Genomic DNA, 19,042 nt, shown 5'->3' with positions numbered 1-19,042 from the left:
ATTTCAATTATGAATGATCTGCTAAGATAGTTAGTGGTATCTATGTTTCCAGTGACTCGTATGTATGTTTCAGTGAAGGATGAGATAGAACGCAAAAGTTTGCTGATTAAATTTAACAATGAAATTTCTAACAGAAACAAAATATAAGCCATAAATAACATATAAAGTTGATAAAAATCACAAATTTAATTGGACACTCATGTACTGTTTAACTGTACTTTAATATTTGTGTTCTTTGCTGCTCTTTTGTGGCATAGAAACAGTTATAGTATATGTCTCATAATCTGTTATTAGAAACCTGTATCGGTGATCCACCTATTTGCATAAAACATTTAGACTCCATCTAATTTCCCTACTGTTCACCAGATATTATTACTTAAAACTACAATGACCCTAACATGGCATAGTGGAGGGCGATTCTGCACACAGCCGACCGTGGCCTGTCACCTAAAACATAGGGCCAGCATTTGGAAGATAGTCACAAACGGTTTATGGCAACAGATGGACCTTTGAACCTCTGTGGTGTATCTAATAAATAAAGGTTGGTGATAAGAGTATAGTGGCCACCTTTGTCAAATACAGTACAATAGTCAATTTGTGACGGCTAAACACCTCCACATATATATTTTTTATCCATCAGAAAAAATTACTGAACAGAATTGCAAGTTTCTGTGAAATGCCACAGAGCGTTCGTCGCTATCTCAGACCTATGGGTTTGTGAGGTACATGTATCGTGCTGGGAAGAAGCAGACGGGTGTCTTAGGAGAGCAGCAGGGATCGCTGCTCCAGGAGAACTTACTGCCTGGGCCCATCAGCATGGACGCACACAGGCCCTGGTCGGGTGTGTGAGGTTGGTTCTTGTCCCAGCTGGTAAAGTCGAAGACGTCATTGCTCTGCCAGTACCACGCCATGGTGGTGAGACTGCGACGCAGGCCGATCCAGGCTTGCCCTCGAGCTTCTGCGTCGGTCAGCATCTGGGCCATGGTACTGTGGATCGCGGGAGAGCTGGGGTTAGCCAGACTGCCGCCTTTGTTCATGCAGTACTGGCGAGACCTCTGCCAGCTCAGCGGCTTACTGCCCATGTCCAAGCGTGCAGGAATCACCAGACAGCCTTGGGAATCTGTGCATAGGAACAAAGACGTTTCTTAAGTCTGTTGATACCCATAAACTGTTGATAACTGTCTGATTCAAGTAAAACTTTGTTTACCTGGTTCTTCATTTATAGAAATAGCTGGACCACCAAAAGAAGACATCGATGGCATTTTCTCAATGAAGTACACAGCAATCTTTGAGGAAGGATGCCAGACAGTGTGTGACATAGCATAAAACAGAGTCACATTGGCCCAGGAGTAATTTGTACCATTCAAGATGTTCCATGTTTCCGAGATAAGGTTTTGGTCCAAATGTACATATTGTGTTTGGGTTGTTTCAGCTATGACCAAGATGTTGGAGCTGGTCTCTGAGGTGATGTGTACCAGGTAGCAGGCTGAGAACATTGAGAGTGGGATGATCCCCATTATCACACCAGGGTAGATCAGGCTAAGAGACGCTGGCTGTGAAGTCGTGATGTTCGGACTTCCGTTCACTAGGCTTGGGAAGAAGGGCAGGAACATGGAGGAACCGGGCTGCAAGATCTCCACACCGCCGCTGAGCGGAGGAGAGCCGTATCTGAGCTCTGGGGTCTGGTCCGATGTCAGAATCAGTCGGGTGTAGTTGGCGGTGTAGCAAGGGGGCACCAGGAAAGCGTTTTGCTGGAGACGCGTGGGCAGAAGCTGCTGCAGAAGCATGCTGCAATTACAGGACGTGGTGTCCATGCACGGATGGGTGAGCAACACTGCCACGCTGGCGCTAGCGTTCACCTGCAGCACAGACTCCGGGCTCTGCATCTGCACGAGCTCAAAGGGGCCAAGCGTGAACTGGGTGAACACAGACCTTCCAGGGGACTGAGGCACGCTCACCATGACACTGTTGTCCTCGGCCTCCGCATTGATAATGAGGATCCTAAACTGGTTGTACGTGTAGTTCAGATTGGTGTTTAAAGTGTCGTATTTGTTCATCAGTGAAATGAGTTCGGTGTAGTTGAGAAAGGGGACCATATAAATATTTCCCAGATTTGAAATAGGTTGTACGATGTTGGTCTGTGCACTGTTTTCCCGTTGAGTTATGGAGAACACGGTGATGTTGTTGTCGCTGGTGATTCTGACGGACTTTGGAGAGACGCCTAGCTTGTACTCTTCTACCTCACCTGGAAGTGGCACATTCACGATCTCTCCAAAGCTTACAGTAATGTGTTGGATAATCGCTCCACTGAAGGTGACATTGACATTGGTGTTGTCGCTGAGGCCCGTGATTTTCAGGCTGTTGCTGACACTGACAGGATAGTAATATGCAATGTTCTCTGGAAAGGCAGTGATGAAGTCTGTACCATAGTTCACCACCGCATGGCCTTAAAAAAAATACACACAATTTGTAGTCAAATGGCAGAGGGAGAAAATACCATTTGTTACATTCAATTCATTAATCAAAACAGCAACACAGGAGGTACTGGCAACATGCAGTCTGACATACCTTGGTAAAGCATTGATGCAATAAACAGGATAGTCAACATGGTTAAGTGATGCAGTTAAAAACAGGCCAGACTGGTTCGGATTCCTGATTCAGACAGCATGGGATATTATTGAACTGTAATAAAAATACAAAGCTAAATTACCTTTTTGAATAACACCCAAGAAAAACTCTTACAACTCAAATCACACAACATAATTCAGTGTATAAAGCCCAGCAGTGCGTTCCTGTGGCAGTGCTGTACACTAATGCTTAGACTCATGCATTTAAGAGAAAAAGTTTTTGCAATTTGCCATCCAAACCCAAATCTTAACCAACACAAACCAGAGGTGGGACCAAGTCAGTGTTTTGCAAGTCTCAAGTAAGTCCAAGTCTTTATACCTCAAGTACCGAGTCAAGTCTCAAGCAAAGACACTCAAGTCAAGTCAAGTCTCGAGTCAAGACAGGCAATAATCAAGTCAAGTCCCAAGTCTGAAACTTGGAATTTCAAGTCCTTTCGAGTCTTTTTTTTTTTTTTTTACCAATGTTGCAGGTATATTTTAAATGTAAATAATAGACATGCGTTCTTTTTAAAATCTGTATTCTCCTCAAATCTTGATAAAACATGTGCAACTGAAAACACGAAGTATAAAAAAAATTAAAATTACACCTCTTTATTGCACAGTTCAATTTGTTAAACTTAGCTGCAAAAATATTCATACTTTAAACTACAATTTTCCAGAAATAAATATTCTGTGAAAAAGTCATAAGTAGAACTCCATGTTCAAATAAAAAGTGCTGATATTTTCACAGTACAATACAAAGAACCATAACAGCATTTTCCCTCTCTTCTCTTATCTGGTTTATTGGAGAACATGTGTGAGTGACACAAGACAAACAAATATAAGAACTGAACAATTAACAGGAATCTGCAACTTTAGACATTTCAGTAAACTATTCTGCATTGCATTTGCTGGCCAAAAGTCTGTATGTCATTTGTGCACGATGAATGATGTCCCCATAGCTGAAAACTCGCTCCACTTTTGTCAATATATTTTTTTCTCGACGTAGATATCTTCAAATACACAATCCATGCTGAGATAGAACTGGATATTATGATGGTGACAGAGAGAGGCTCTCTTCCCCGAGTTCAGATACAGAACCCATGGATGCCAACTCTCACGCATTGAGCGTGAGACACACGCATTTGACCGTCTTCACACGCTCTCACGCAACACATCCGAATATCTCACGCCGGAAAAAAATCTAGTTTATTTACCTCTGATCCACATCTATGATTCAATGAGTTACTAGTTCGCTCTGGCACCAACCACTGGCGATCGATCGATCGCGATATAATACTTAATTTGTGTCCATTTTACACCCCGCCCGGTAAAAAAATTTACGTTCGCCAACCCCCCATTTGATTGGTTGTGCTGCAGCCCATGCACACACACACGTACAGAGTGTGGAAAAGCAGAGGACTGGTCTGCGTCAGAAGGACGGAAATTAAATTAATGGGGCGCACTTTATAAATATTAATATGCGTTTTAAAATTTAGATTTGGGGTAAAAAAAAATCAAGTCTTTGCAAGTAAACAGGTTCAAGTCCAATTCAAGTCCCAAGTTATTGGTGTAAAAGTCCAAGTCAAGTCTAAGTCTCTGAATATTTTTTCAAGTCAAGTCAAAAGTCTTAATATTAATGACTCGAGTCTGACTCGAGTCCAAGTCATGTGACTCGAGTCCCCACCTCTGACACAAACACATATTTATCTAAACCCTAAACTAAACCATTATTTTAAAAAATCACTAATGTGACCTCAAAGTAGTGTCAAAGGAAAATTTCCACCATTGCCAATCTTATAGGTAAACATAGTTTGTATGGACTCTTATTTCTCTTTGAAACTGAATCTCTCACTTTACTAGAACATAACGAAGGTGTAATGTTAGTCTACACCAGGGGTGGCCAACCCGTCATAGACCAAGAGCCACTTTTCTTACTGTGTTACGGCAAAGAGCCACATCGCACATGGGCGAGTGTAATCTGTTGAGCGGGGGGGTGGGGGGGGTGGCGAGTGTAAATTATTAGCTGTGAAGACAGTCAAATGCGTGTTTTCCACTACGCCGGTTTTAAAAGTATTAGCGGCTCGCTAGGCTTGTAAACTAACCGCGCAACACGAAAATGTAGCAGGTGAGCCCGCGGACCGGCTGGGGAGCCGCATGAAACCAGGCAAAGAGCCGCATGCGGCTCGCGAGCCGCAGGTTGGCCACCCCTGGTCTACACCCTTCAAGTGTAAAGTTGGTCTACAGCCTGCAGGTGTAAAGTTAGTCTACAGCCTACAGTTCTAAAATTAGTCTACAGACTGTCTGTTACAGCCCAAGTTGACATCCTCGATGCACAGCAGCAATCACGTGTGTGAAGATATATACCAATATTACACTCCCTGATATAACTGTGCTAGCCCAACACTACCAACTACATCGCCATGTTACTGCTGTGTTTAAAAAGTAACAATACCTGGTCAGGAAGGGTCCTGTGATCAAAAACCGATCAGTAACGTCTGAAACAGATCAGTCCTATAGAGATGATTTGATGCAACAAAATAAAATGAAAAAAAATACATTTAACCTTTTTTGACTGAAATGAAAGAATTGGGGAATAATTCTAATAATCTCTGAAGTAAGTACCTGAATAGTTTAGAAACAAACAATATTCTTAATATAATACATTAGACATTTTAAGTAATTTTCCAAGCACAATACATCAGTTGTCTAAGTCAGTGCTAAGATTATAACAAGCTTTAGATTCTTTGTTTTATCAACAAATTATACTTTTTAAAATCTAAAACTTTACAAAATACACTACCACTCTATTAATCGTGAACCAAAAGTCTAAATTCTTTCTGTAAATCTCTTACCTAACAGAACACAATCTGTTCCTGCAGACTGCGCCAGGGAAGCTCAACTCCTTCCTCCTCCTCTCAACACACACACACATTTGATATTCAAACCGCACTATTTCCAAAAGGTTTTGCATCACCTGCTGCGGACACCAGGACCTTTAGTTCAAGGTGTTTTATGTGACAAGTAATTTAGTTTTAGTAGTCATTTAAAAACTGCACCAGATAACTAAATAAATAAATATTATATATATATATATATAGTGGAAAAATAAACAAGATGTTAAAGTTTATGCTTATGTTGATTTATTCTTCAAACTTAAATTAATATTTCTCATGTTAAATATTGAAATGCGATTAAAATGCGATACATTTTTAAAAATAAAATTAAAAATTAATTTTTTTAATCGCGTCCCACCCCGGACACGATTAAAAAAATTAATTTTTAATTTTATTTTTAAAAATGTATCACATTTTAATCGCATTTCAATATTTAACATGAGAAATATTAATTTAAGTTTGAAGAATAAATCAATCAATCAATAAATCAAATTAATTCGAAGCACTGTAATTAATTAATCGAAATTAATCGCATTTTAATCTTGTTTATTTTTCTACCAATCTACTACAGACCAATAGATGAGTGCAGAAAACAGAGCAGTTTTCAGAACACTGGAAATTCTGACCAAAAATGTTTAATTTTGGGAGTTTTGCTCAGGATATTGGAAGAATAAGAAGTAAATCAGAAGATGTTTTTAATACCATATTTGATTTTTTTAATTTCCCAGGCCTCTGCCACAGCGATAAAGTCCTCTACACAGGCATCTCCATAGTGCCTAGAAGTGTCTTCTGCATGTTCAAAGCAAATGACTGGATCATCCAAGATCATTCTTGTTGCTAACAAAGATCCAGTGATCCCCAGTCAGAGCTACATTTGAGGCGCTCTTCACAATAACCTGTTTTACTTCCCTTTCCTCATCATACAGCTGCTGGATTTTCTTCGACATTGTCTTTCTGGACGGCAGTTCGTAACTTGCATCAACTGACGCAATTTGCAGCACTTCTTGTAAAGCCTGGATTATACTTTCACTAGTGACAGTAGCGAGCGACTCCGCAAACGGCGGAGGCGTTTAAACTTGCCGCGTCTTACTTAAGCCTTCGACCACAAAGAGCGGTCTACAGTCCACAACAATCCATCTCGCCACTGAATTGGTCAATTTGACGTGGACTTTGCCATTTTGTTTCTTAATTTGAACCCCGACATGTGGTCGAGTGTTGACTGGCGACACTGTTTGCTCGTACTAGGAATACATTTATCAGCTAAGTTATCATTACTGACCTGCGCGTTAGCCGCAACATGTTTTGTATTGAGGTGGTAACGAAGGGTGGAAGTGCTCCTGTGATAAGCGAACTCCTTCATACATAAAGTGCAAATAACACTATTTGTGTTTGTACTTCCATCTGGAAGTTTCTTATATTTAAATTTCCCATCCACCAGCGTAGCCTCTTCAGTCATCTCCATCATGCTCATCTTATTTCTTATTGTGCGTCCATATAATCGGTATGTGTGGAACTCGTGCACTGAGAAATATTCCACGGTCCAAAAGTGTCTCATGCGTTAATTTTTTTAGTTCGTTAATTTCCCTGTAATTAATTAATCGAAATTCATATATATATATATCTGATATATATCTGCACCAGTGGCGTGCACAGACATTTTGGGGGGCAAGTGCTCGGGGGGGGGGGCACTTTTTAGCGCACTTCATTATAAAAAAATATTACAAGCACATGTTGAATGAAATTTGACTTTTATTTGTAACATTCTCTAAACGTGAATTTTCAATGGAAAAAAGTCACACCGCCAACTGATAATATCCAATATTAACTATAGGCTATACAGTCATTGTTAACTTAAGTCCTTCAGTTAGTTTACCCTCCACTGTCTGCAGGCCTTGTTGCATATATTTTGCAATTAGTAAATCAATATAGGCCTACAATTAAGACAGTAAAAGACCGTAAAGTAGGAGAAGGAGTTATAGGCTACTGAGTGTTTTCATTACATGAATGCAGATTGGCATTTTTCACAGGTAATGGGGAACTTCCCGTTTCTTCTTTCACAAACGAATGTGTTAATTTATGTTGCCTAACAAAACCTATACAACAGAAGACGTTCAGCTTAACACATAGATTTGCAAACTCTACCTTAATTATTTGTATGTGGTCGTCCTCACGTTATCTATCATTGATTTGGGCTAGAGCGACTAGTTTATCAGGTGACCAGTCGGCTAAAAATGCTTAGTAGTTATTGGTGCTGTGAGACATTTTACTGCACAACAAAATGATTTCACGTTGGGCTTAGAGGGCAAACGGTAGATTTGAATTTGGTAGATGTGTATGTGACCTGGCTGGTGGGGCACGGGAGAAGAAGTCTATCTGTGACCGTGTGTGCTGTGCTGAAGACGCTTCCTTCCACTCGCTGAACTGAACTGCTGCTGCAGCGCATCTGGTGTTAAAGGAAGAGAGAGGTCGGGTGTGTGCGAGGTGGTGGCTCATTTCAGGGCATTGTTTTTAATCGCTCGGGTTTTCTAAAGATCATTTTAAACCGACCTCAGTAACATGTTAATAATAATAATTAAAAAGGGCACTTTCGTTGATAAAGGGCAGAGTTGGTGCCTGATGTCTGTGTGCACGCCACTGATCTGCACCATCCAAAACTCTGCATCATATTCCACATTTGTACATATTCATAAAATCAAAGTTTTGGTGAGTTTCCACCACTGGTAGAAATGTGCAAATGTTAATTAAATGTACATAAAACTGGATAAATAGCTTTTCAGAATATTAAGAGAAGGAACAGAGTTTAGGAGCCCATGTTAAATTAACTAAACTTCAAGTGAGCTTTTTATATATGCAGCTTTTTGAAGCTGTTACAGTAACTGAGCCACAAGCAAAAATGAGTAGTTATCTGTACCTGTTTTATTTCAAAGAGAATTGATATTTTACAGCCTGATTATTTATAGTACTTAAATCAGAAACCAACTGGATGAAAAAAAAATCTTTCTGAAATGATAAACAGCCTCATTCATTTGACGGAAACTCCTATTTGGTGTTCTTCCTGGTCCATCACTGGAGACCACCACATCCTGAAGGAGGAAGAACCAAACTCTCCTCTTTTCTGCCCTTTTCTGCTCCGTTCTCCTCTCAGCTGCTCCGTGGTGGATGTGAGCAGCACCACCCCTCTCCGCTCACTCCTGGCCTCCGCCCGCCTGCCCTGCTGCTTTACGTCCTTCCCTGGGTCGGCCCGCTTGCTTCCGCGGGGCTTTACCCCTGGCTGCTCTGACCCCCTGCTTCCTCCTCTGCCCGTGCCTCTGTGCGGCGGACGCCTCCTCTTTAGCGGCCTGAGCCCACAGGGCGTCGAAGCTGCCCGGCGCCTGGTAGCCGGGCTGACTGCGGTCCAGCGCCTCTCTGGAGAGCAGCACCCATATGCCCGGCACGTTCCTGCTGACGGTGAGGCTGTCGAGGCCCGCGGCCGGCTCCAGCGGCTCCCACGTCTCCTGCACGGTCCGGTAGAGGAGCCGCGTGGACTGGTGAAGCCCTCGTATGCGCCGTTTCAATATCTCCACGCACGTGATGGCCTTGGCCACGCTCGGACCCACGCCTGTGAACACTATCTGCCCGCACAGGCTCCGCCCTGGGCCTGCGTTAGGCTCCGCCTCCTCCTGAGCGCCAGAACTCTCCGCCTCCGCCGTCCTGCTCTCCATGCGGCTCAGGGCGAATTTCATGAGGTTGCGGATTTTGCTGCCATCTCGAACCCGAACCTCTGGGGTGTCGGCGGGGAGGTCGGGGAACGGGCAGGCACACGGCTGCTCCACAGAACCTGCCTTCCTGTAATTCTCCATGTCACCTGTAGCTCACCTACAGACGGGGGAAGAAAAGTTCAAACATGGCTCTGCGTTATTTGCATATGTATGATGTCAGTTCCAAAGTCAAACAGTTCTAACCAAATCATACTGTGTGAAGGCACCACTGACTACCTGAGCAGGTTAAGGTCAGGTACACAGTCCTGCTCTGCTTAGAATCGTCATGAACTCTGTTTTGTTTTCCTTCGTTTCTCCGAACACGCCCTGCTGTCAGTGTCTAGGTGTAAAGTTGGAGCACATGGTACTGCCCGGTTCTTAGGAAGCTAGCGATTAAACTAACGTGAAAACCCAGGAACATGACGCCAGCTAACTGGACCTCCACGGCCGGATTTGATCCAGGAGGCAGCTTGTTCGGTGGCCAAACTAACCGACCAAGTGTTTTATACTTACACAACACTAATACAGTGCAACAGAAATCATACATTTGACACTAGCACTAAAACTCCAATACAGAGTGGATTATCTATAAGTAAATAAAACCTCAATTAATACCTCATTTAAAAATGTAGGAGTGAGGGGAAAACGTCTAATATAGCTTAGCCAACCTTAGCTAGCAGGTTAGCTGGTGTTTAGGTGTCAGTTTAGACAAATACTGTACCGTCATGATAAAGCGTGATCCAAATGGTCCCAGTTTGTTCAAACACTACTTCGTAAAGGGCTGAACTAGTTCACTCTCCTCGCTGTGAGCTAACCATATTCTCATCTTCATGAGCTGACACACAACTGCTCTGGCCAGATAAGAGTATCCACGTGGTGTTGTACCCACGCGCACGCGCACGTACCAGTTCAAATCTTCGTGCTGACGAAAGGCTTCACGGGAAATGTAGTTTCTGCGTTAAAGGCGCCATCACGGGGTAATTCACACGGGGCTCTGTATTTACGGTATTCGATTTTCTGACAAATAAAAGCAAGACTGCCGATTGGTCGACTTTTCTCAAATGCGTTAAATGGATGCGATGGATATTTTGTTTATGACAAGCCTGCTCTTCAAATTCTTTATTTTAATACTTAGTTGTTAGCTTGCATGCACATGAAGTCCAAGTAGTTCATCTCGTCTTCCCCAAAAGGGCCACAAGCCCGTCGCATCCTCTGTGCTGTGTTCACGCCTATATATGGTCTGGAGGGGAAGTGTAGTTTTAGTGCAGTTGCTAAACAAGCTTTGCATCACAGTTCTAACACACTATCTCTGTCATTTCCATTAGAAGACATTGCAGGAAGAATAAAGGTGAAGAGGTAGGTGGTCAAATACAATTAAAAACTCATAATAACTGTAAAATTAAAGTCTTGAAAAGATCCCCATTTGTTTTCTAATTCAACTGAAAATTATCTCATGATCACAAATGTAATGCGATGTGCTGGAGCAAACATGTAAAATGAAACATTTGAAAGAAAACTGTGACAATGAGGATAAAGTGCAGATTGATATATACCTGCCGTTTAAGTGCGTAGTCACTCATTTAGATGATCTAATGAACAGGAATACAAAGCTAAAATTAATGTCATCAAGGAACAGGAAGGAACTCAATTAATGTCATCAAATGTCATTGATGACTAAAGTAATCACATTTGGTCATCAATTTCTTATAATCAACATTGTTCATACTATTTGGGGGCTTTTCAACACCATTCTTTACATGTAACACTGAACAATTGATTAATCTAGACGTGTTTGCTTGTCTTCTGTAAAGTTGAAGGAGGAAGTGAATGGCAGTTATGGCTGATGACCTGGAGAAGCAGCTGAAATGCACACAGTATCCAGGCAGCTGTAATGACCCGCTGCAGCAGAACTGTGGCCATTTCTGTCACAAATGTTCATGCAAAATATGGGCGAACCAGGCAGATTACCAGCAGAGTTACTTGTGCCCAGAGTGTCGCCGTGTGTCTGAAAACTACCCTGCCAGTCAGAGAAACATCAAAATGTCCAACATGACTGAACAATGTCAGCAGGTCAACAAAGAGCTGCAAACTAAAAGCGACAACATACTGAATGTGCATTTAACCCTGAGAAACGGCACAGCAGACTCTAAGCACACCCAAACGAGGCAAGAGGGGTGTGTTTGTCATGACAAGTTCTTCTACAAGGACTACAGAGCCTGTGTGTGTAACTCCTGCTGGGAGGAGCACAAAACCCACCGGTGCCAACTGCTGGAGGAAGACGGAACTGCGAGCAAGGATGTTCTTAAAGTGAATATCAAGAGACTGGAGGAGACCCAACACCAAATGCAGACCATGGTGGGTTGGTTGCAGTCTGCAAGATCACAGCTAGAGGGCGATCACACTAAACTTAGGAAAAAGGTTGCAGAGATGTTTGAGGAAATACAGGAGGTGCTTTGTGCTGAACGGGATGCAGTTCTCGCACTCATCGACAATGAGCAACAAACACGGCTAAAGAATCTCGAGTCTCATATCGTCGAGCTAGAGAGGAAGAAGAAGGCGACAGAGCAGCTAATCACAGCGTCTCTGGTACTGGTGGAACGAGATGTTCCTATGAAAGAGTCCATGGACCATTTTGACCTGATACTCCAGATGTTGATGGGTGACGTGAGTGTTCCACCATGCTGTGTGGAGAGACCGGAGCTGGACGGAGCCACAGTTGCTCAGCTGAAGCGAGACGGTCAAGTCGCCGTGAGAAATGTGACTAGGATGGTTTGCCACAAACTACAGCAGAGGAGGAGCGTTCTCATGAAACCCCCATGGACGCCAACCTCAAAACCGTCCATCCGCGTCGCTCTGAACCCTTCCCCTGTGCCCGAAGAGACCGGGCTCACCCTGGATCCAAACACGGCCCACTGTAACATCAGGGTCTCTGACGACCGCTTGTCAGCGTGGTGGGTGGCCCAGCCAGACACCCGGCCAGCGCACCCCGAGCGCTTCCGTCTGCATCCGCAGGTGATCTGCAGCCGTGGCCTGTGGCGTGGAGACCACGCGTGGGGGGTGGAGGTGAGAGGAACGCGCCGGTGGGAGGTGGGCGTCACCTGCAAGAGCCGTGACAAATCGTGGGTGGACTCCTGCATCAACTGGGCTCTGCGCTGGGATGGACAGCTCCAGGCTTTTGAGGGGCTGAACCGCCACTTTAGCCCCAAGCTTCGGTCCATAAAGGAAGCTCCTACTTTCATCAGGGTCCATCTGGACTGTGTGCAGAAAACACTGAGCTTCTCTTGTGCCGAGGAGGTCGAGCAGGCTGAATCTTTCCTGCACAGCTTCAGTATTAAAGCCTCAGGGCCCCTTTTCCCAGGGTTCTACCTGGAGGAATCCTGCGTGAAAATCAAGACGCAGACCAACAGCAGAAAACACACATGTCGATAAATTTTAGAGCTACTGTATTTTTAAGAACTTAAATTATATGCTGTTGAGTCATTCAAAGAAACAGTAACTCAAATAAATACATGTGCATGTGTTAAAATGTCTGGGGATGAATCTGTTTGGATATTAAGCATTTATTGTGTATTGGTATGATTTGACCCCCCAGTTAAGGAGTGTTTGTTAATGAGCTCCTAGCTCCTAGCGCGTTGCCTCACAGCAAGGCAGTCTGGGTTTGATTCTCACTCTGCGATTTGGATGAGGGGGCGGTTCTTCGGCTTCATAATCTGCCTGCTGTGTTTGCTGGAAGTCGCTGGGAGGCGACACGAGCTTTACTGCCTTTATGGTTGTGTGTGTGTGTATGTATGTGTGTGTTTGCTGGAAGTTGCTGGGAGGTGACAGACTCCACTCCTGATGAGGCAATCCACCTGTTGAAAATTAACCAGACAAAAAAAGAACAACCTCCCCAAAAACCACAGTACACGTAACACGCTCACCCCGAAGAGCAAACATATAAACATGTTTGTGACAACTTCAAACAATACACAAAACGCAACACATCATGCACGTGAGAGCGCCTGTGTGGGTTTTCTCCGGGTACTCCGGTTTCCTCCCACAGTCCAAAGACATGCATGTTAGGTTGATTGATAACTGTAAATTGCCTGTGTGTGTGTGTGTGTGTTGGCCATGCGGAGGACTGGTGACCTGCCCATGGTGCCTTCGACTAGAGATGCTGGGATTGACTCCAGCCCCCTGTGACCCCGACTAGCAGGATTAAGTGGTTCAGATAATGGATGGGGCCTCCTAGCTGTAAGTGTATTATGGCCAGCTGAACTTTATCCACACAACCGACTATAACTCAGTGGTACAAAACAAATTCAGTATTCCTCCTTCAAAGATTAGCCTGTCGAGATGAACAAAACTTTGAGGTTCTTGGACTGCATCAAGCTGCTGGCGATGCTGTGTGGTGTTGAGGTGCTGTGTGGTGTTGAGGTGGTGTTGAAATGCTCTGTGGTATTGAGGTGGTGTTGAGGTGCTCTGTGGTGTTAGGTGAAATGTAGGAGTGCATGGAGCTGTTTTCATGTTTTTGTTTTTTGCTATGAATGCGAGTGACACATTGTTTTGATGTAAATCATGAATCACCTTTTTCCATTTATTCTGTGACTGGCCTGTTTTTTTTAATTAAAGGCATAAAAAAACAAATAAACATTAAAGGATTCAGAAGACGTTTTGTCATTTGCATCACGTGCGGTACGTGAGGTGACTCTGACTCATGAGATCTTACTGGGGCAACAACTCTGGAGCTGATCAGATGTTGCTACAGAGTTATAAACAGCCCTGAACATCATCAACACACATTTTGCTCTGGAAGATATTTACAGCTGCCACTGCCAAACACCCTGCCTCATAAAACACTGCTTATCACTTTTGCCCTTCTACAGTACAGGGGTGAGTTTCCCGAAACGTTCTTAGCGCTAAGTACTTCTTAACCTCATACGTTTCATACGAGGTTACGAAGTACTTAGCGCTACGAACGTTTCGGGAAATCCACCCCAGGTCCATAAAACCACACACGAATAATCAATAGTTTATACAGCAAGGATTTCACAACACTGAACCTGGTTGTGAAACAAACTGTACACACCGTACCGAGCTCTGCATTGAACTTGACTACCACTAACGTTCACACATCTTGGTTTTCATTTAAAAAGCGGTGTTCATTGCCCCCCTAGTTTTCTGTTTGACCCCCAGGCACAAACTCACAGTCGCTCACAAACACGCTTAAACATTTTATAAATTTGTAATAAATTCTCTTATTCTCATAACCCAAAAGATATCGCCAAACGGAACTTTAGCTTAATTCTCCTTGACAACTAAACACTCCAGCAAAAACATTAACTTGGGATGAAACTCTCTAAAGGTGAGGTTATGAGATACAAAGCAAACGAAATGAAAACAATCCGGCTGGGCAACTTTCGTTTCTCTGAGTTTAGATAATAATTAATCAGTTTCGGTTTCCGTTCCGCCTAATAAATTGGCGCGCGCGCAGGTCAGCGCTCCAGGTGGACACGGGAGGAAACGGCTCTTCACGCGCATAGAGGATCAATTAAATCCCTTCAATCATTTTTCCTTTGATACCATGTAAGTCGTCTTCAAATTCTAATTTTGGTTTCAATTAGTTTTAATCTATTGTACTATTTATAGATCAAATGCGTATTAACGCAAAGTGCGCGTCAAAGGTTACATAACTTATTGCGTTAGTGTCTTACAGTGCGTTATAAGTTGCTTTTAATAATATAATAATTATATATAGTATATGTAATAATATATACTATTATTATATCGCCTACTATATATATATATAAACAAAAATACTTTATTTTTTGTTTGTTTTCTAGCCTTTTAAAATACTGGTAATTTTACAAATTTTAACTCTACACTATGCGTAACACTGGTTTGCACTGTATAGTGAAATGTAAAATGGTAAAAGTGCAATGTACAAAAATGCTAGAATTAATTGTTTTTTTTGTATTGTTTAAATGTAAAGTACAATGGGGGTGCAGGGACTGAAAAGCTACATCGAGAACAACAAGGACGTCTTGAAAAACTGCCACTTCAGGAACAGCAAGCTCATTATTGATGGATGTAATTTGTACTACTCTCTGTACTTTAATGATCACTTGGATCAAGTACATGGGGGTGATTATCAATCATTTGAAAAACTGGTCAGTGAGTTTTTCAGAACCCTCACAGCATGTAACATTCAGCCTTATGTTGTACTTGATGGCGGGACTGACACCACCGGGAAGAAAATCGACACCCTCCTGAAAAGAGCCAAAGACAGAATCAGAAGAGCTGATGCTTTGTCCAGGGGACTTCCAGGAGAAACCCTGCCCATCCTCACCAAGACTGTGTTCAAACAGGTCCTCCACAAACTTGAGGTTCCATTTGTTCAGTGCTTGGCTGAAGCTGACTCGGAGACAGCAGCTCTGGCCAATGAGTGGAGGTGTCCTGTCCTGTCAAACGACTCGGACTTCTACATATTCAACATCAGTGCAGGATTTCTTCCAATATCTCAATTTAAATGGCAAGACGTGATCAGAAGTGGCAAAAAATCTATTCCGGCCAAAATGTTTAATGTTAAACACCTGTGTGCTGTCTTTAACCACATGAACAAGGACCTTCTCCCTCTTTTTGCCACCATCTTGGGCAACGACTACATCAAACTGGACAAAGAAATGTTTCCCGACTGGATGAGCCTCTCAATGTGCAGCACAAGTTCAGTCAAATCCCCGTCTGCGGCTCGCATTGACTGTTTGCTCACATGGCTGTCTTACTTCTCCAGGCCAGAAGCAGCTATTCAAGCCCTGGAGTGCATGGTGCACCCAGAGCACTCAGCCAGCATCTGCATGGCACTCGCTCGGGCCGTGCGGGAGTACAGGCTCCCGGCCAGCTCTATTGCCCGGTTCTTCTCAAACGGGGACCTATGGGCCGAGCTACAGGGCCCGTTAAAGCACCTACCGCGGTGGATGCTGAAGCCACTCGCCGAGGGGAAGCTGAACTCCATCATCATCGACGTCCTGACGCTCCAGTCCCTCACACTCAGCTTTCAGGTGGAGGATTCCCGACTCCAAAGCAGCAACCAGACCTCTCGGCCCATACGGCAGGCCGTTTACGGTCTGCTCCTGAGCACCAGGCAGCGGGACACTGGCGGGCCAGGGCAGCGGGACACTGGAGGGCCAGGGCAGCGGGACACTGGAGGGCCAGGGCAGCGGGACACTGGAGGGCCAGGGCAGTGTGAGGTGACGGAATACGACAGGCAGGTCCTGAACCTGAGAAACTTCAGAGTTGCCGGAGTTGTGCCGGGATGTGCTGCAACACACCTTCATCTGGACACGCTGTGGGAGGTAGATGGTTCATCACATTGGTTATGAAGATGACTATATGCTCATGATCACTTCATACAACCAACAACTGTAATCTCAGCAAACAAACAAACATGTCAGTGAGTCGGAGACATTGTTAAGTTTGCTTGATACACGTTAGCTACCGCAGTCAGTTACGGGACTTATCATTGTCTTGCGTTCAGGACATGAATGATGTTCACGTCAGCTCCTTCACCTTCCAGGCTCCACGGCACGTGCGGTTGCAGGTTCTCATGGACACTCTGCAGGTGACCCACCACCCTGACTCCCTCTCCATCCCTGTCAATCTACACCTGGCCATGTACGTCACCTGCTACTGGCTGAAGCACGCACAGCCGGAGCCCAAAGCAGAAACCTACTGGGCCTTGCTGATTGGCTTTGTCTATGGAGAGTTATCCAGAGAACCCAGGACAGCCGAAGGTAAAGACACAAGCGTTACGGATTTATCAAATCCTGATTAGCCTTTATGTGTTTTGAGTTTCAACTCCAATGGTTTTATGGAAACGTAAACCTAGTTTATCCAGGGTTCATTTTACAGTGATCCACATTAATCTCTTTCATCTCAAACTACAGAGGTTGGCCCAGTGCTCAACAGGCTTAAGAATCTTCGGACCTATAAGGATCAGAGGACGGTGGACCTGGGGGTGGCCCACGCGTACAGCCAGTGGCAGTGCTGTATGAGGGACAGTATCTATCTCAGCCAGCTGCTGTGTCTTCCAGTGCCTGAGTGTACATGGTACATTTACATCCTGTTTGCCACTTTAAAGACTGTTGTTTTGTTGAAAACACCTCAACATGATGCATTGACCAACTAACCATGAATAAAGTGAGCTTTAATCCTTCTTCTAGGCCAAAAGCTGGGTAGAGGGTTTATGAAACCTCACAAATAAATCCAGCTTGTCGTAGCTTTAAAAGTATTCAATACAAGTTTGGAAGAGTCTGCTACCTTCAGAAGAAAACCAAGCACTAACGTTGTTCATTGGAGAAGTCGATTCATGTATGTTGTCTCTGCAGTAGAAAGTGTTCAATCGTTTGTTCATTGTGCTTTTCCAGGTTGTACAGTGGACCGCTGGTGCACCACGCAGCCAGCAGCTTGAACAACATCAGCAGTGCCCAGTCTCTGCTCGCAGACGCCCCGTACGCAGTGCAGCTGTTTCGACAGCTGCGGGACGCGGTGGAGAGAGAGCTGGACCTCGACCTAGCCGCGAAGATGAGGACCAGCTCGGCCAAAGAACGGGCAAACGCGAGCATGCAAGGGTGGCGTGGGGAATCCGATCTCAGCAGGATGTTTGCACATCTGATGTTTGAAGAAGAGGACGATGGTGATTACCAGGGTAAGCAAGGGAGGAAGAGCAAGACTGTGGACCGTGACGAGACCTACGAGTGCCAAAGCATCCGCACCAGACACAAGACCAAGAGCAGAACATGTGCACGCCATCCAAAATCCAGCAAGTTTGACCGCGTATGCTTTGATTAAGCAGCATCAAACTTCATGTGCGAGACACAAAGTACTGGATCGCACAGAATCAGGCAAATTTAAGCCTTAAAATATTTTCTTCAATATATTTTAGACCCAATCAGTATGCGAGTAGTATGTAGTAAGTATGTAGTGGGAGTATGTAGTATGTAGTAAGCTATTTTGAACTTTTGAACGTGTACTACCTACAAAGTCTGGTATTATGAAAATTTAATATGAATGGAATTTTATTTAATTTTATTTTCATATAGATTGAATGTTAATCACATGGATTTTTTATTTATTGATGTTGGCTACCTTTATATTTGCACATCTGAAATGTAACAAGAACGCACTTTATTATCTAATTTTATTAGGGGAGAATGGGTATGCTAACCTGCCACCCGTATCTGGGTAATCAGCTGTATCAAATATGTGAATACACTCCCAGTGTGTAAAAACGTGACTGAATTACCAGAAGTGTGCTGCTACACTGGCACTTTTCACCAAAGTGGGGGCAGTGGGCCCAACAGAACCAGAGCCCAGTGGATTAATTTACCCACTCAGGTGTACCACACATTAAGTCTGTTGGTTTGTCTTTAAATTGGTGTTGCATCCTTAAATGAATTAAATTAGTATATTTTTTCATGCTAGATGTAGCACCTAAACTGCTGCCATGTCATGTAATTACAGAAGAAACCCAACTGGGCCTCGGGCTCCCTGAGGAGAAACACTTCAGATTGCCCACGACTTACATGCATGAAATGTGGAAAAATCCCTGTAATGTTTTGTAACTGACTGCTGTTTGGTTTTAGAAATTAGGCTAATAAGTTTGTTTGTCTTTATATCATGATTACTCACCATTTTAACTCACGTTTGGGAATGAATGAAATAAATAAAAATAATCTGTACATGTTTCCCAAAAAAATAATTATTTCATTTAAGACACCAGTGTACACCAATAACTAAATCCCAACTGACCTCATTTTACTGATAA

The 19,042-nt window shown here is 43.6% G+C and overlaps 4 protein-coding genes across 5 annotated transcripts; 2 read left to right on the top strand and 2 right to left on the bottom strand.

The window, feature by feature from the left end:
• Positions 1-236: 236 nt before the first annotated feature.
• LOC143518290 (IgGFc-binding protein-like) lies at positions 237-5,513 on the bottom strand. 2 transcript variants are annotated; one of them, XM_077010738.1, is made up of 5 exons: positions 5,462-5,513; positions 5,062-5,120; positions 2,569-2,682; positions 1,208-2,446; positions 237-1,120 (listed from the first exon to the last, which is right to left on the bottom strand). In XM_077010738.1, exons 3-5 carry the CDS (start codon positions 2,606-2,608, stop codon positions 708-710), a joined length of 1,692 nt encoding a protein of 563 aa, XP_076866853.1. In that variant the 5' UTR covers positions 2,609-2,682; positions 5,062-5,120; positions 5,462-5,513; the 3' UTR covers positions 237-707. The 2 variants fall into 2 exon arrangements, with proteins under 2 accessions (XP_076866853.1, XP_076866854.1); XM_077010739.1 differs by lacking the exon at positions 5,462-5,513 and having other exon boundaries at positions 5,062-5,179.
• Positions 5,514-8,397: 2,884 nt separating this feature from the next.
• On the bottom strand, positions 8,398-10,125 carry rpp25l (ribonuclease P/MRP 25 subunit-like). The gene is made up of 2 exons (XM_077013293.1): positions 9,962-10,125; positions 8,398-9,358 (listed from the first exon to the last, which is right to left on the bottom strand). The coding sequence occupies exon 2, from the start codon at positions 9,340-9,342 to the stop codon at positions 8,689-8,691; it is 654 nt and encodes a 217-aa protein (XP_076869408.1). The 5' UTR covers positions 9,343-9,358; positions 9,962-10,125; the 3' UTR covers positions 8,398-8,688.
• Positions 10,126-10,205: 80 nt separating this feature from the next.
• LOC143519640 (tripartite motif-containing protein 75-like) lies at positions 10,206-13,845 on the top strand. The gene is made up of 3 exons (XM_077013291.1): positions 10,206-10,245; positions 10,566-10,596; positions 11,052-13,845. The coding sequence occupies exon 3, from the start codon at positions 11,068-11,070 to the stop codon at positions 12,667-12,669; it is 1,602 nt and encodes a 533-aa protein (XP_076869406.1). The 5' UTR covers positions 10,206-10,245; positions 10,566-10,596; positions 11,052-11,067; the 3' UTR covers positions 12,670-13,845.
• Positions 13,846-14,699: 854 nt separating this feature from the next.
• On the top strand, positions 14,700-19,008 carry aste1a (asteroid structure-specific endonuclease 1a). The gene is made up of 5 exons (XM_077010737.1): positions 14,700-14,805; positions 15,212-16,571; positions 16,793-17,009; positions 17,163-17,325; positions 17,643-19,008. The coding sequence occupies exons 2-5, from the start codon at positions 15,216-15,218 to the stop codon at positions 18,064-18,066; spliced, it is 2,160 nt and encodes a 719-aa protein (XP_076866852.1). The 5' UTR covers positions 14,700-14,805; positions 15,212-15,215; the 3' UTR covers positions 18,067-19,008.
• The last annotated feature ends 34 nt before the right edge of the window (positions 19,009-19,042 follow it).

The sequence above is a fragment of the Brachyhypopomus gauderio genome, chromosome 7 (assembly GCF_052324685.1).
Source record: "Brachyhypopomus gauderio isolate BG-103 chromosome 7, BGAUD_0.2, whole genome shotgun sequence".
Classification (NCBI taxonomy): domain Eukaryota; kingdom Metazoa; phylum Chordata; class Actinopteri; order Gymnotiformes; family Hypopomidae; genus Brachyhypopomus; species Brachyhypopomus gauderio.
The sequence above is the reverse complement of the archived record's forward strand: the minus strand, read 5'-3'. Positions and strand labels throughout refer to the sequence as shown.